Below are 17,996 nucleotides of genomic sequence, written 5' to 3'. Positions count from 1 at the left end.
ACTATCTTAAAGGACCTCTGCTACCTCCACTCAAAGGTTACACTAAAACTCAGCTGGGAAAGTTCTTCCCTTCTCTGTATCTAGGTTCTAATCTCTGGGGGTGGTGTGGAAATGGGAGAGCCTGCCTTTCCTCCAGTCTGGGAGTTCCGATTCCCTAGTCACCAGTCACTTACTCACTGACCTGGAGCTGCCATGAGGGCAGAACCAGTTGAGTTCATATTCCACAGTCCCACCCCTTTTCCTGAGATGGCAGCTGCCTTGGGCAGATTACCTTCTAATAATTCTCTCAATGGCCTTAGCACTTGACCCTTAACTATCTGTTCCTACCATATTGTCTGCCATCCTTCTTAAAATCTTAGCCTTTGTATCCATGACTCAAGTGTCACCCTATTTGTAGCTTGCTTGACTTCTCAATTCTGAAGATCCTTTGGTAACCTGTACAACTATAGCTTAGGCCTCTCTGTTCTAATGGTCCCTGTCCTTCTAAGTCTATTATGGTTATCACTTGCCCACACTTAGCTTCTATTATAGTAATCAATCTCTGTCTCCATTTGCACTTCTAGCTAATCAATTCTTGTCTGACTAGACTCCTCTCAGGTTTTCCTAACTCGGCATACAGACATTCTCACAAGTATCCCAAGAGCCTCCATTTCTCTTGCCATTCATTATTAAATTCTTTAAACAAATATATCTTCATCAATTAGACCACTTGATATGATGAGTACTGATGCTAAAAATGTCAGGAACATGTTCCCTGTCCTTAAGGAGCCTGAGTACAGGTTAATGGGACTAATGGGGGATTAGCAATACAGTAATAAATGTTACATTCATATATCATTGTGGAAGCACTAAGGACATTTTCCCAAGTTAATTAGACTAAAATATACACATACCATATAATCTCATGTTGACTCTTAGTGTTGCTGAGCAATCCAAGCTATATCAAATTATTTCCACACAGTTTACACTGGGGAGCTGGGCCCTCCGAGCCCCTCATCTACCTTCTTCCCTATCACAAGTCAGCAACATCTTCACCCCTCTTTCTCTCCTTTTCCCTGTAACTCAGATCAAGAGGCAGGTCTTTTTCCTTTCACTGGCCAACCTTAGTGGTACATGCTTAAAGTCTCAGCATCCAAAAGGCAGAGGCAGGCAGATCCACGAGCTCAAGGTTGGCCCTGTCTACCTAGAGAGTTGCAGGCCAGCTAGAGCTACACAGTAAGACCCTCTCTCTAGATTAATAAGCCACACCAATTGCATGATTGGTTCATATCCCTTGGTCCCTGGTTGTTGGTCCCACTGATTAGGAGTCCTGAGAAAGCAGAAGGTATAGAGACCATCACTAACTGAAGAAGGGCACTAATCCACATGACAGGAGACTGGAGTTCAAGTCCTAGCTCTGTTCTAACCTTTACAATCTGCACCAGGTCACTTCAGATAGCCTGCCCTAATTCTACTTCTCTTCTGTTCAGATCACTAGGGACAATGGATTCTTGGGGCTCTATGGAGTTTTCTAAAATGAATCTTTTAGGACTCTTCTAGCTCTTTGTGGTTTACTTGGGTGGTTTTTGTTTGTTCATTTGTTTTCAGTCCTTGCTTCTTTTGTTTTGTCTTGTTAGGTAGTCTAGCCTAGGCTCAACCTCATGACTGACTATCCTGTCTCAGCCTCCCAACCGTTGCACACAGCTCGGGAACTCAATACTCCTGATAATTTTCAGTCTTTTTCCTTTTATTGGCTTCTCCTTTGCCTGAAAACCTCTTGCTGTTTATCTTATATAGAAAGAAAACAATGGTTTTTTTTCCCCTTTGGTGTCTAGATCTACTATACTCCAAATACTTTTCTACTCTCTGAAAAACATTCTCTTGGCCCAGACTTGGTAGTGCACTTCTATAACCCCAGTACTTAGAAATCTGAGACAGAAACACCTAGAGTTTGAGACCAGACTGAACTATAAGGCTAGACCTTGCCTCAAATAGACCAAGGGATATGAACCAATCATGCAATTGGTGTGGCTTATTAATAGAGCTAGTGTATTGGCATACATCTTTAGTCTCAGCACTCGGGGGCATATGCAAACACTTGAAACTAGCCCGGTCGACATAAGTTTCAGGCCAGCTAAAGCTACATAGTGAGATCTTCTTTTAAGAAGAGGAGGAGAAGAAAGAGAATGAATAAATAAATTCATAAATAATCATTCCCTTAAGTCACTACAAAGGGGTTGGCTAAGTGAGAGTCCTTGCCTAGTGAGCATATGGCCTTGGGTTCAATCCTCAGAACCATGGAAGTAATCATAGCATGAGTTAGACATTTCTCTCGGATGTGACATGTCTGAGAAATATATCAGACTTCCCTTGTCCCATTTTATGAATGTGCAACATTTTGTTATATGGTGTGATTTTTTTCCCATATTCTTCACAGGTTTCTTACACATTTTGTGCCCTGCCACAACCCTCAGGATCTATCTTTTAGTTTAATTGTTATTCATGAACACTGATCCTCTCAAAAAACAAAAAACAAAAAAAAAAGTACAAGTTCTTTGTAAGGACGAAGAGTCAGAACCAGAATCCATCAGACGTTCTTACCTGCCGCTGCTTTAGGAAGTCCAGCGCAATCTGCACGTTCTGCAGCCTGTGAAAACGCATCCTGCCCTTCTCTCTGGGCTGCAAGGAATAAAGAGGATGTTAATTTTAGCTATGGTAATCTACCTCTACACAGCCTTTCCTCTTTGACATCAAGGACTGAAGGAGTACACAGAACTGCTCATGGCTGAAGCCAAGCATGGGAGCATTAAATGAAGCGCCTTGAAGAGCAAGCCTGCATGTGCACAGAAGAGCAGAGCCTGCATGTGCCCAGCAGGCTCTCAGAGCTGACAATGCCTGCATACCACTCTTCATCACACAAACCCACAAGCTTCTCTGAGTCTAATGTTGCATCAGTCACCTCTGCACAGGCTCTTCTGTGGGTAGCTCAGGTTGATTTGGGGTGTTAGGTTAACAGGAACACAGAGTATAGTTCTATGATTCTTTTTTGTTGTTGTTGTTTGTTTTATTTTTGTTTTTTTCAAGACAAGGTTTCTCTGTGTAAGCCAGGCTGTCCTGGAACTCACTCCGTAGACCAGGCTGGCCTCGAACTCAGAAATCCGCCTGCCTCTGCCTCCCAAGTGCTGGGATTAAAGGCGTGAGCCACCACTGCCTAGCTTTAGCTCTATGATTCTTAAAATCATAATTATCTACACTGCAGGGGAAAGGCAGAAAGTCTAACTGCATAATTAGTAATGTGTAGAACCAACCTCAGCATAAACCTGGCCAGAGTAACTCTAGGAAGGAAAATGTAAATACAGAATGGAGTTGCAGGTGCTCAAGAAAAGTGAAAAAATTCCAAAAAGGATGACAAAATCTAGGAAGTAACCATCTCTCAAGGAGTGACTGTCACCATAGGAAAGCTGCTGAACCACAAATGAAATTCTCAGAGCAATAAAATCATAATGGTGACAGCTATTTAAGAATCACAAATAAAACTGTTTCTGCTATTTAATCCTTGGGTCATACTACAAAGCAAAGCAAAGCAAAGCAAACCACCTCCATCTGGTAACTGTCAGCCGGCCCAAGGCTCAGCCGTGCCTATGGGGAGTTGAGTAAAATACAACTGTACAGCAAGTGCTGTACGAACAGGCATCTGATCTCACATTTCCTGCAGTACTGCTTGATTTTTCTAAAGCTGAGACTGAAATATCACCCTCATCAGATTACACCCAATTCATTTGTAAATGTTAAATTGGCACTGCTAATTAAAGGTCGAACAAATGTAAGGTAGGATCTGCAATAAGGAAATCCTATAAGAGCCAAAAAGTAGCCCAACACATGGAGAGGGATGAGAGTGCCCCTCTGGGTTCACTCCAGCATTTCTAAACAACATTTCTCCAAATGGGATACTTTGCAGAGATACCAAGGCCTCTCTGTGTAACGAGATAAATTCTTCTGTGAGCTTTAGGGACATTTTTTTCAGCAAGAATCTTTTCTCAGTTACTTCAGATCAATGGAGAATACAGCTTAGAGAATGGCACTCTAAATGCAATTGTAAGACAATGGGAAGGGAAATGCAGAGAAAACTTTAAGAGGGCAAGGTTGGGGTGTTGTCCCTTTTCTGGAGAAAGCCTATGAGTTCTAATTTAGGATCTATCAGCAGAAAAGTCTTCTCTTACAAACATTAATCTCTAGTTCTAATGTATCCTCCACCAATAGTTAATAGCCCAAAAACATGCAAATTAATTCTCTGTTCCTTACAGTAACTAGTGAGATTACTGACCAATGCCAGAGTATCTCATGCGGTGAGTTTGCAAACAACACTCAATTTTGAAAACAATTGACACGTGCTTGGTGAGAACCCAGAGGCTAGAAGTGGAGAGAATATCATTAGTCTATATTGTGGAATTGTGAGCAATTAATTTTCATGCTGTCAGCTAAACCTTCCACAGTTCAGCAGTCAGATTCAGACAACACAACAAGGCCAGCAGAAAGCCATAGGTCTCCAGGTCACAAGGACTTGATACTTCCATGTACTATGATTATTTTTGTGCCAACCATTCTCAGATAAGCAGAATTGCTGCTTCAGGATCATCTAACAGTAGTAATAGACACAATTAATTTTAACCACTTTCTTTGGGACCCATATTCCCTGGTGGAAAGAGAAAGCAAATGGTGACCAAGCTACTTGGAGACCCTGGGAAGTGTGGCCTCTCTGATGGCCCTGAAGTGCCAGCTGGGGTGCTGGCACCCCCAAAAGACCTACTACATCATCATCATCTTCCTCCTCCTGATCCTCGCTGTTTGTATGGCGCCAGGAGGGCATGCTCACGAGACGAAGGGTCTTCAGCCCTGCTGGCTCCTTTGGTCACCAAACAAAGAAAATACAATAGAGGAACAGAAAACACACACACACACACGCACACAAAAGAGAAATGAATAAATAATTTTTATCTAAAAGTGAAAAAAATCCCCCAAGGATTTAAAGGAAAAAAATCAGATCAACAGCAGAGCAGAGGACACTGAATGCTCTTATTTTGAGCACATCTTCAATTCTTCATGTCCACCCACCCTATAGTTGTGATTCTGCTATGATTAGAAGTGATGACAAGAACAACTCTGAAAGACATCAGATGTTTTCTGGTGAGAAGATGATATGAGTATCTCCATAAACACCCACATGTCTTCAAAGGTTAAGAAGAGAAGTTAAATGGGAGTGCTTTTGCCCTGTTTGGTACTCAGTATCATCAGAAAGAATGACTTTACAATATAAAAGCTACTGTTGATGCACCTACCAACTGTATGAGATATACTGACTGAGTGCTGAAGAATAATGTCCAGCAGAGAAGAATGGAATTCTGCTATCTAACTAGATTAATAAATGAAGGACAGTCAATGGTTTAGAGCACTGGCTGATCTTCCAGAGGTCCTGAGTTCAATTCCCAGCACCCATATGATGGCTTACAACCATTTTAAGGATCTGATGCTCTCTTCTGACATGCTGGTGCACACACACATAAAGCATTCATAAAATATATAAATAAATCTTAAAAATAATCTTAAAAAATAATAAAATAAATGAAGGCCATCTGAGAAACAGGAATCACACATGCTCGCTATGCTAACAAAAGCTTAGGGCAGTTCTGACCACTAACAATACATATGAATAATTGTACTACCAAGGGTTTTTTTGTTTTTAAAATAAACCCAAAACATAGAGCTCAGGAAGCCAAGCCCCAATCCTAGGAGTTGAACATCACATAAACAATAAAATCTAGTGAGCCAAATACTATTCTCTTAACACAACAAACCGTGACTAAGAATCCACCAGAAGCATTGAGTGGGCTGAGATTTAGAGTGCTTGCACTGTGTGCGTCTTCAGATCTCTTTCCCCCCACAGATGTTTCCAATGCTCAAGTGTGGACATTTTCGATGAAAACTGCATTGCCTATAGCATCTGAGAGAAAGACACTGAAGCACAAAGCACACTTGCTTCCACTGCACTAAGATATTTGAAACAATGGCCAAAGGAATGTTATTTTAATCCCTTTATCAAAGCAAGTGTAAGAGCTATTATTCTTTGACAGGGCAGGAGGCTCAGCCAGGATTCTCTATAGGAAAGGGTTTCCCACGAGCATGCGGACAAGGCAGCATATTTAATTATCTAAGGAGCCTATAAGTACTGCTTTATGAAGACATGCTCAGGCCCACTTTTCTACATCTGTTAGACTCAACAAATAATGGAGAAAAGTAGGAGAAACCCCAAATACCTGGGTTCTTGAACTTCAACTGCTTAGCTAAACACAGAAAATTAGAAGAAAAAGACAAAAACATAATAGAGAAAAGGGGAGTCTATACAAACTAGGAAAAACTTATAGGAAGAAAAATGAAATTTATTCAAAAAACATTTAAACATGAATATAATGTTCCTGAAAGATTAGTATCTAGAGAGAGATGAGGAATGACTAAGAAGGTGTCAGACAGTACAAAATAAAACTATTTCTGATTTTATCAAGGCATGAGACCTAAGGCTGGAGACATAATTTAATTAGACAGTGCCTTCTAACAGGTGTGAGGTCTCAGGCTAAATCCTTAGGGCTCAGGGTACAGAGGCCTCACATGACAATACATAATGCATAAATTGAGATGATGTCACCTGTAAACTATATGACTGAGTTAGAAATAAAGTGTATCAATAACTCTTCTACTTCTCCCTCCCACCCAATGGAGCGAGCACTAAAGGCTGCTGCTACAGGCAGCATTGCTTTCAGGGCTCTCATTAGAAGAAAGAAGCTCACCAGTTTGATGCCCGAGAGGACCTCTAACAGGGAGATCAGGTTGTGTCCATCCCGAAGGTCTTCATAGAGATCATTGATGTGCTTGCGAACCTGTAAGAAGAGTATGACAAGCCATTTGATCATCCTCCAGAGAATGTATAGTTCTAGATAAATCTATGAATTAAAAAATGTGAATCAAGAAACAATAATAAGCCGGGCGGTGGTGGCGCACGCCTTTAATCCCAGCACTTGTGGGCAGAGGCAGGTGGATTTCTAAGTTCGAGGCCAGCCTGGTCTACAGAGTGAGTGCCAGGACAGCCAGGGCTACACAGAGAAACCCTGTCTTGAAAAACCAAAAAAAAAAAAAAAAAGAAAAAAAAAAACCAATAATAAAACTCAGGAATTTCCAAGTTTGAGTAAAATCCATATGGAATAACAGTGTTTTTAGCGCGCCGCTTTCTAAGCTAAAGCCAGATTGATCATATACTAAACAACACTGGACAATATTCTAGAAAGTCTGAAAAAGGAAATGGGAACTCATCTGTCCTGAAACTATTTCAAGGATGACTATGGAGTAAAATGTGGTTGGTGGAGGGCTAGGATGGCCAGAAAAGTCCAGTCAGTGTCAGAAAATCCTTCCAGGGCACTAAGAAAGATCCAAGGGTAAGGCAGCCAACATTTCAGAGCACTTCAATTTGACCCTTCTCTTCCATGTATTTCTAATGAATGAGAGTTATCTTTAATTTTTAAACTGGACTAATTGAAATAAATTAAATTCTATAATTACACTATAATAAATACAAATCTCACTTGGGCAAATGTGGTTGACGTCAAACATGGTAGGTACTAAATGCTTTATATTTTATCTCATATCACTCATATCTATGAAAATTGCTCGTTTCTATTTTGGACATGAGGATTTAGTACTGCTAAAGCTCACAAAGAAGTCTTGACTTCAGCCTGGTCTGTTTGGCTAAGTTACTATTCCCACTTCACAGAAGAGTGGAGAAGGGCAAGTCTTGTTGGGGCTTAGCTACCATGGGTCTTCTGTTTAGCAACAATTTCACTAAGTGACACCAGAAGAAGACTGTAAAAATAGTTAGAAACAATTTCTACATAAATAGTTTTCTAGGTAGCAAAACAAAGTCTATTTTCAGAAGTAAGGAGTTTACGCTCAGCATGGTGGTAGATACTTGTAACCCTAGCATTGCGAGGCGGAGGCTGCACTATCCTGGGCTAGAGTGAGACCCTGTCTCAAAATAAAAAGTAAGCTTAAAGTTAGAGAGACAGCTCAGTCTACAATGCATTTACCTTATAAGTATGAAAAAGTGAGTTTGATCCCCGGCACTCATAAAAAATGCTGGATACAATGACAAGCACTTATAATCACAGTACAAGAGATTAAACATTCTTGTTGACCAACCAACTTAGATAACTGGAAAATCTCAGACCCTAGTGACAACTCCTGTCTTAAAAATAAGGTGGATGGAAGCTGCTACATATATGTATATATGTGTGTGTGACAGAGAGAAGTAGGAGTGGGGAGTGGGGGTGCGGGGCTGGACTGGTGATCTAGCTCAGTTGATATAGTGCTTGCCTAGCATGCAGAAAGCCCTGGGTTCAATCCCTAGCAGCACATAACCAAGGCTAATGACATATACCTATAATCCTAGCACTTGGGAAGAACACACAAGAGGTAGTGCACACCTTTAATCCCAGCATTCAAGAGGCGGAGTCAGGCAAATCTCTGAGTTGGAGGCCAGCCAGGCCAACCAGGGCTATGTACAAAAACCCTGTTATCAACAAACAAACAACAAAAAAACAAGTAAAAGCTTGAAGTCATTCTCAACTATTTAGTGAGCCTGAGGCCAGTCTGAGCTATGTGAGACCTTTCAAGAAAAAAAAAAAATGGGGTGGGGTGGGGGCTTAAGTGACAGTAGATCACAGTTTTCGAAACTGATTTACTATGAATAACTTTCAAGTAATAGAATATTGTACTAGATCTAGACCTAAACACTTTAAAATTTATGTACAACACAATACTTTCTCCATCGCTGTCTTCATTCTAGACAATGAACAAGCCAGACATGTGGTTCAGACTTAGTAGCACTGCTGATTTTCATGGTAAAAACACTTCCACCAAAACCAACTTCAAGGTGCCATATGTGAAAAACTTCATGTATGTATGGCCTTTATTTTATATATAATTTTAATTATAAATTTTTAACATAATTTTAATAATGATTATATTTCACAATCAACTTACAAAATTACTGAAAATTTAGCATTTGGCTCTCATGAGTCTACAGAGCCATACCAAACCAGCAGCTCAACATTCTTCTCTCAAATGACTCAATGTTTCAAGATTTTGTTGTAGAAAAATTGTAGTTCACTACCAACAAATGAACAGATCATGAAAGTTAGAAGGGAAAAGCTCTAGAGGAATTAAAATTTAAATATAGCAAGTTTAAAATGCAGAGAAAAGACCTCCAAATGTTGTTAAAGCAGGCGGAACTATCAGCACTCAACCTGGGTCAGCTGAGAAGTCACATGCATTAAAGACATGGGAACTACTGGGCTTTCCAAGATAGGGGTAGGAAAGAACAGTGTTGAGGTGGAGCCTCAGGGAGAAGCCAGTTGGCAGGCAGCATATGGAAAAGCAATCAATAAAATAAAAGCCAGGCAGGGAGAAACTGAGCAAAGCAAAGAAAAGGCAGAAGCAATAAGAGAAGCAGAGAAAAGATGAAACAAGAAAGGAGTCCAGGAAGGGGCTGTAGCACAAAGTGCTGCAAGGCTCGGAGAGGGCGACGCCCACAGCTGTTCTTATAAAGAGATTCGTTATTATCATCCTCACCATTTTATGTGTGTTCTGGTTGTGCATGTGCGTGTGCGTGCGTGCATGCCCCTGTCTGAGTATGGCTCATGTCTATGGAGATCAGGACAACTTCAGGAGACAGTTTTCTCTGTCCACAGTGAGATCCCAGAATTAAACTCAGGTCATCAGGCAACCACAGCAAGTGCATTTACTAACTAACTCATCTTGCTGACCCTTTAAAAAACTGTTTTATGCCTGTATAAATTAGTATAAGTTGCTTGTTTGTGAGTACATGCAAGCTACAAGTGGGCAGAGGGAAGACATTTTCAAGGAAAGGATATAATTAAAACCATACCATAAATTAATAAATGGAAAGTTAAAAAAAATATGTCTGGGCCTGGTGACATAGCTCAGTGGTGAAGAGCTAGTCTGACATGAACAAACCCCTCGGTTCACTCTCTGGTATTTTTTAAGAGTTTAAGAATACTCTCTGCTCTTCCAGAAGACCTGAGTTTAATGTAAGATGGCTTGCAACTACCTAGGCTCCAGCTCCCAGGGATCCAATGTCTTCTTCTGGTATTGCCTTTCCATTAAAAAAAAAAAAAATTCTCACACCTTAAACTTGATATATATGATTCTTCGTTGGGGCTTGTTTTGTCTTTGAAATGGGTCCTATTACATTGTCCAGGCCACTTTGAATACTTGACCCACATGATCTTTCTACCCCTGCTTCCCAAGCACCTGGGCTACAGACATGCACCACTGTTGGAAAGTGTCAGAGCTGGGTCCAGACCACAGAGCCCTTATTTTTAGCTGTGTTCTTTCTATTTAAAGGTTTCTATGGTCTCTACAGCAACAACAAACAAGAGTTTTCATGTGGCATTCTTTGATAGTGAAAAACTTGATCCCCTAAGATAATGTATTAAAAGGAAGCACAAGAGCTTAGCGTCCTCCATTCAAAACTTATAGAACAACTACCATCACAGAAGTTTTAAAACAGGAAAATGTGTTTAATATTCTCATGTCTGTTTCTGAAAAGATGGGTAAAGGATGTGGTGTTTAGTGCCTGTGTATCGTGTGCAAGTCCTGGGGTTTAATTCCCAGTACAATAAAAACACAAGGTCAAGGGAACCTACACTTACATAAAAATATAAGAGAAGTATGAGTGAGCCAACCTGGTAACCTAGATGGATTTCTGAATTAGTGGGTTTCTAAAGTGCAAGAGGGAAGTCCATAGTGAGTAATAGGTACATTTCTCTTTAAGACAAAGTCTAACATACTAAAAAGTAGATGACAGTTAACTTTTACTCAAAAAGACTTGTGCTCAATAGAAGGCATAAAGTAGCCCAGGAATGCCCACCAAAGCCAAGAAAGTGAGAAGGAGAGTGACCGATCTGTCTCTGGACTCAGAGGAATGTATCTTGTAGTCTCAGCTACTCAGGTGGCTGGAGAAGAGAATTTTTTTTTTTTTTTAATCTTAAAAAAAAAAAAAAAATAATTGCTCCAATACTGAGGACTCTAAATGATAATAATACTAGTCAACTTTGACTGATGGAGGTTCGATGACGGTGATGTAAATCCACAAAAGGTTGCTTTACCACTTTTAACAGACAAGCTTTAAGCATAGAAGTGGGGAATCTATAGTTAAGGCCAAGTCAGATGGGAAGAAGGGAAGAGTGTAAAATTCCATAGGACATTTGGAGCGTAGCGAATCCTCTTCTCAGGTAGCCTGAGCAGGAGCTGCATTTCAAGCAGTGCTGAGACTCCTTAGCTACCCTATATTCAAATGGGTCCACAGGGAGGTCGGATGTGGTGTCACACACCTCAGAGTCTCAGCACTTGAAAGACTGAAATAGCAAGCAGGTAAGTTTGAGGCCACCTGGGCTTGAGTGAGACTCTGTCTCAAAATCCATACAACACAAAGGAAAAAAGAGGGGATCGGAGGGAGAGGGAAGAAAAGAAGAAGGAAAGGGAAGGGCTGGGAATGGCAGTGAGCATTTGGAAATGTACACTGGTATTACTACAATTCTTACTAAAACACCAAGGTCTGTGGCCTCTAGACTGCACACTTGAATAAAAATGAAAAGAATCATTCTACCTGTTGGGTGAGATGTGAGCCAAAGGGTCAAGGCACATATTTCACATACCGAAGCAGACCTGCTATCCAAGTTTTCCCAGCATCCCTCAGTCTACCTGACATACCCCACCCTCAACACTGAACTTTCCAGCCCAGGGCTGAGCTGCCTGCCCTTCCCCCAGGTGCACTACCCTGTATAATCCTGACATTTGGTCCCCTCCCTTCTCTGCCATCATCTTTTTCCACCACCACCACCACTACCACCACAACTACCATCATTACCTCCATTTCCACTTCCTCCTCCTCCTCCTCTTCCTCCTCCTCCCCTCCTCTTCTTCTTCTCTCCCCTTTCCTTCTCTCTTCCTCTTCTCCCTCCCCTGCTGATTTCCCTTGCTTCCTTCCTTGTGGCCACCCACCTGAGAGCAGCTTCCCAATAAACCTGAGTGTGTGTATGTTTGAGTATGTGTATACAAATTGATATATATAAATTTTGGCTTGAATTGGCTCATTTTACTGGTAGAGAAAAAACTTATCTGAGGAAAGATAATCACATCCTTTTTGTTTTGACACTGACTTCTTTATAGACCAGGCTAGTTTTGAACTCACAGCAATCCTCCCTACCCAAGTGCTAGATTTGTAGACACGGCACACCATTCCCAGCATCCCATTTTTTTTTCCTTGGGAGTCTCTTTGGGAAGATCTATTTTATAAGCTACCACAATTTTGACACAATCTCTGTATTATCAATATAGATAAAATTTAACCACGGCCTGGCTTTCCTTTTATGGTGATTTTTGCACAAAGAACAACTTTTAGATTTGTGGGCTTGCATTTTCAATTAGGTTGTTTATATATTTCAGATGCTTATATTCCTAACAAATATCTTCTAAGATTGGATCAGTTCTGCTTACAATCAATAAAAAAGTTAGTTTTCTTACTCTAGAACACAAGAGATTCTAGATCAACTAAATCTAAAAAGAGAAGCTTATTTGGTTTTGTTCTTACACTGACCTATTGGCCAAAGAATTAATCTGAGCGTACTTGCATAGCCAACCAAAAGTTGCCTGAGTTTCACAAAATTTTGCTCCCTAACTTTCAACCCACAAAGTTCAAATCTTAATACAATGATTTTGGTTACCAGTGGATCTCTTCTCTTCTCTTCTCTTCTCTTCTCTTCTCTTCTCTTCTCTTCTCTTCTCTTCTCTTCTCTTCTCTTCTCTTCTCTTCTCTTTCTCTCTCTCTCTCTCTCTCTCTCTCTCTCTCTCTCTCTCTCTCTCTCTTTCTCTCTCTCCTCTCCCCTCCCCCCTTCTTCCCTCCCTCCCTCAATATTACAAGATGAAAAAATGCTGTTGGAACTTTAAATCTGACAGCCTGGAAAATGATAAACAAAACAAAACAAAAAAACAGGCAAGGGTTTAAGCAAAGCTCTGGCTGGCCTCCAATGTCTAATGATGCTGTGATGTGTTCCTCTGGGTCCCTTTCCCAGGCCTCCTGCCATCACACAGCACTGAGGCAGAGGCCTATCAGCACAAAGGAGCATCAGTGAGCCAGAGCATTTGAATCCAAACAAAAAGTTTAGTAGTCCAGCTTGAGTCAGGACATTTGGTTCATCCAACTGTTAAGACAGGTATGAGGTATGGAGGGCATGTTAAGTAGAAAGGCCTAGTAGTTTTGGTCACTCAACTTAAGAATGTCCTTTACCTCAGCCTCTCACTAACTGCATGATCTCAGGGAAGTCATCTCACCTCCCTAATTTGCACCCTCTTTTGTAGTGAAAACTGAGAGGATTATATTCTAAAATCCACAAAAGATAGCTTCACTATTTAGGCAGGTGGGTTTTTTGGGAGGTTATTGTAAAAAGAAAATCAGATAAAATGCACTCCATAAGCTATAAAGCACTACTATTATTATTTACTCAAGGTAACAAATATTTATTGGATATCTCTCATGTCCCAGTGCTTGCAGAAAAGTAATATTGTACTATCATGGTATCTAAAGTGAGACAGTATGCAAACACACAGGCATCTACTCCAAGTGACACACAATAGAGATAACATTGCAAGTAACTTAGTCTAAGGAATGCAGGTCAGAAGATCAGAAGGATTATATCCTCAGCCAAAAATGGTTACCAGGCAGTGGCTGGGCCTAGGAGACTGGGGTGTGCTTTCTAGGAAGAGGAACAAAGAGAGCAGCATACAAGTACAAAGACTTTAGGGGGCAGTAAGTTCTTGGTGTGACTACAGCATACAACCCATAGAAGAGACTGGAAATGAAGCTGGTCAGGTTGAGAAGGACTCTGAATCACAGAGAGGCATACCATTTGTATCATCAGTTAGAGATAACGGGTAGCCACTCTTGGAATTTACAGCAGTAAATAACCTTTTGATTGCTATCTTTCCTCCACCCTCTCTCACCTGTCTTTTTCTGTCCTGACAGTACACAAGACACATTATGGTTAGATTTAATTCTCAGTTTGACACAACCTAGATTCACCTGGAAAGAGTCTCAATGAAGGGCTGCCTAGAACAGGTTGGCCTCTAGGCATGCCTGTGGAGACTTTTCTTAATTGGGTTAATTGAGATGTGGAGACCCACCCTAAATGTGGGTAGACTGTGGGCTGGGCCCTGGACTGGTTAAGAGCAAGCATGTGTGCATTTATTCCTCTGCTTTTGACTATGGATGCAATGTGACTTACTGCTTCAAGTCCCTGCTGTAGCTTCCCATAATGATGGGCTGTGAACTGGAATTGTAGCCAGATAAACCCTTTCTCCTCTAAAGTTGTTTTATCAGAGTACATTCTAACAGCAATGGAAATAAAGATACAATCTAAAAACAACAACAACAAAAAAACAAATATCAATCTAGCAGAAAGACTCCAGACAAGGCATCAGAATAGTGTAACAGAAGTATATAAGAGACAAGGAAGTGCACAAAGGAAGGGATAACTGATTCTACAAGGGAGAGTCAGGAAAATATTTATTTAAAGATAGTAAGTTGATACGAAAAACAGCCTGAAGGAGAGCAAAGATAAGAGAAATAAAATAGCATGCCTCACAGTCCAGCAAGAGCTTTAGATAGGAGAGGAATTTGTCACTAAGGGGTGGAGGCCTGGTGGGGGGTAGGAAAGTATGCAGTGGTCCCAGCTCTCCTCAGGCTGACAGGCAGTTAATGGTTTTTGAGAAAAAGACCCTTTCTTAGCAGCAGCCACTGATATGTTGAGAAAACCCTAATTAAACTCACTGATGCACCCTCCAACACAAACACACACAAAAGGCAGAAGCCAGAGCCAGTTTTACAGGTTAAGAATATGTGTTGCAAACTTTAATTGGCTGAGGTTTAAATTTTCAGTTTGCTTATTTTTAGTAGTGTGACTTTGAACAAGCTGCACACCTTCTAAACCTCATTTTCCTCACTGATAAAATACGGTTATTAATAGAACACTCCACACAGTCACTGAAGGACTGTGAGCTAATCCATGAGAAAGACTTATTATAAAACAGCTGAATTATCGGAAATCATCAATGAACTAATACTAATAGCACAATCAGTGCTATCATAGAGCATTTGTTAGAAAACTATTACAGTGGTCAAAGCAAGAAATGAAAAAGCCCTGGGCAGGGACAGAAGTGACAAGTGTAGAGAACACAGAAGCAAGCCACCTTTCTGAGCTGAATTATTGGGTTAGGTAACAAGGGACAGACAGATTACTATTACTATATTAATCTAGGTTCCTGACCTGGACAACAAACAAGGTATTTAGCAATTTAAGATGTGTCAAATATAGAAAATGCCTGGGCAACATCCAGATGAGTCCATCAAGGACACCTGGAAAAGATACATCTGGGGCTTGAGGTAAAGTGTGGGAAAGGCTTTTTATCGGTCTTGTGCTTTGAAAACCACCCTCACTGTAGTTGCCACTGAACCAGCGGTCCTAAGGAGCTATGTCTGATTATGTAACCACCTTTGGTCAGGTTTCCTGAACAAATAACCCAACTGAGAAAAAGAAAAATCAAACTTTTTGTTTGTGCCTTTAGAGCCATGTGACTCTCATATGTGCTTTACCATCTGAATATGGACCTCTGGACCAACTCTCTAGCCCTATAAAATAACTTTTATTCAAAGTTAGAAGTAGTGTTCTCAGAATCTTAGGAGCCTTCACCTGGTGTCAGTAACCCCACTGTGGTGAGGTAGTACATGCAACACTGCTGATGAGGAGACGGGGAGATAGCTCAGCAGATAGTGTTTGTCACATAAACATGAAGACTGGAGGCGGGATGGGGTTAAGGAAAGCATGAAGCCTGGATTTCAGATACCCACATAAATGCTGGGTAGGTATGGTGCCTTCCTGCAATTACAGCCTCAGAAGGCAGACACAGGGGATCCTCAAAGCAGGCTGGTTAGCAAGACTAACTTTATCAGTGAGCTCTGCCTCAATGAATAAAATGGAAAACTCAATGGACATCAAGCTTTGGCTTCCGCATTTACAAGAACACACACACATGAAAAGCTCGGGAAAGAATCCTACCTTCATCAAGTGCTTGTTGACCCACTTGGTGAATGTTTTCTTTTGCACCCGATCCCGCTCATCTGTAAAAGAAAAACAGAAGAGGTTCTGACTTAGTGCCTTGAGGCAGCAAGTTCCCAAACCTGGGCCATGTCCACATCCCACTTGAGAACCAAGATAAAAGGTTGACTTTAGGTACAGAGCCATGGGACAATGACTTCTTGTTACAAAGATCTAGCTCATTGAAACATCTTTTGTTCTTTTTTGATTATGAACACTTTACAGATTGGAAAGAATCACATGAATCCAAACCTTGTCATTGCAAAGTCTCCTCAGCACAATAATTTGAGTGGATCAGAGAGCACAGTGACTGACCGCCTACATCAAGAGAGGTGTGGGAAGGCTCGGGCATAGTACAAACACTACAATCCTCTCTCTCTCCTTCTGCATCCCTTTGCCCATGTAACAGTGCTCCTCCTCTCGTGCCCAGTACTCCATTCTCATCTCCTCAGCAGCCAGCCATCCCCAAAAGCCACCTAGAGCTCCCCTGAGCATCTCTCCCTTCTCCTAAATACCAAACTCTTCCTCTTTCTCACACAGCACCCCCTGGCAAAACCTCTTTGACAGAAACATTAGTTCTGTTAGTACTTGACAATGACTGCCTCACAGACAACCAATCCTATGGAAGATTCACTTGAGCAATTCCCCAGAGCCAAGTCAGGAACTGAGTGACAGGCCTGATTCTTTCCTATTTATCTGAGGCCTACAGCATCCATACAGTACTCTATTTCAGTTATCCTCTCTGGGCAAAAATACATCATATACATGGGGAAAAACATAATGAAACCCATCTTTTGTACAATAAATATGTTAATAATTACTTTAAATTTATATTGCATTTTATTGGGGGGGTAGAGGGAAACAAAAGACAAAGATAGAGACAGACACCTTTTCCATTGAATCATTTTGCCATCTCCTAATAATAATTTTTAAAAGGAAAAATAAAACCATAAAGCAAATCACCCTCACTGTTACTGACCATTCCCTGCCGCCCCCATGGACACATAGCAAATCTCACAAGTATTTTCTAGAGACTAGATTCACATCAGACAGACAGACAGACAGACAGACAGACAGACAGATAGACAGATAGACAGATGTCAGCTTGAATGTTGGCCATGTATGTGAGCCTACTTGGCTCCACTGAACTTCATCAGGAACCCATCTCCAGCCACTGGCCCAGATGACTGAGATAACTCCAGTCCTACCCTCATCTGCTGTCTTCACACCTCTGCCTTCTTATTTGGGGATTTGTATTGCTTCCACTCAGGAAGTACTCTCTCTTTCCCCAAAACTTTGTATTCACATAGTTTTTAGATGAAATCTTTTCCTGCTGTACTGGTTGGTCTTGTGTCAACTTGACTCAAGCTGGAGTTATCACAGAGAAAGGAGCTTCAGTTGAGGAGTTGCCTTTGTATGATCCAGCTGTGAGGCATTTTCTCAATTAGTGATCAGGGGGAGAGGGCCCATGGTGGTGCCATCTCTGGGCTGGTAGTTCTATAAGAAAGCAAGCTGAAGCCAGGACTACACAGAGAAACCCTGTCTCAAAAAACCAAAAAAAAAAAAAAAAAAAAAAAAAAAAAAAAAAAAAAAAAAAAAAAAGCAAGCTGAGCAAGGCAGGGGAAGCAAGCCAGTAAGAAACATCCTTCCATGGCCTCTGCATCAGCTCCTGCTTCCTGACCTGCTTGAGTTCCAGTCCTGACTTCCTTTGGTGATGAACAGCAATGTGGAAGTGTAAGCTGA

The 17,996-nt window shown here is 41.1% G+C and overlaps 1 protein-coding gene across 8 annotated transcripts in view; it reads right to left on the bottom strand.

Moving 5' to 3' along the window:
- Window positions 1–17,996, bottom strand: part of Macf1 (microtubule actin crosslinking factor 1) — a 336,209-nt gene that overhangs the window by 189,070 nt on the left and 129,143 nt on the right. For all 8 annotated transcript variants that reach the window (XM_076934251.1, XM_076934254.1, XM_076934256.1 and 5 more), the window contains 3 exons: window positions 16,215–16,276; window positions 6,819–6,908; window positions 2,581–2,658 (listed from right to left, as the gene is read on the bottom strand). In XM_076934251.1, the coding sequence (XP_076790366.1) occupies window positions 2,581–2,658; window positions 6,819–6,908; window positions 16,215–16,276 (230 nt within the window). The remainder of the gene's footprint in view (window positions 1–2,580; window positions 2,659–6,818; window positions 6,909–16,214; window positions 16,277–17,996) is intronic.

Source organism: Arvicanthis niloticus, chromosome 5 (genome assembly GCF_011762505.2).
Source record: "Arvicanthis niloticus isolate mArvNil1 chromosome 5, mArvNil1.pat.X, whole genome shotgun sequence".
NCBI lineage: Eukaryota > Metazoa > Chordata > Mammalia > Rodentia > Muridae > Arvicanthis > Arvicanthis niloticus.
This window is presented reverse-complemented; position numbering and strand designations above follow the sequence as displayed.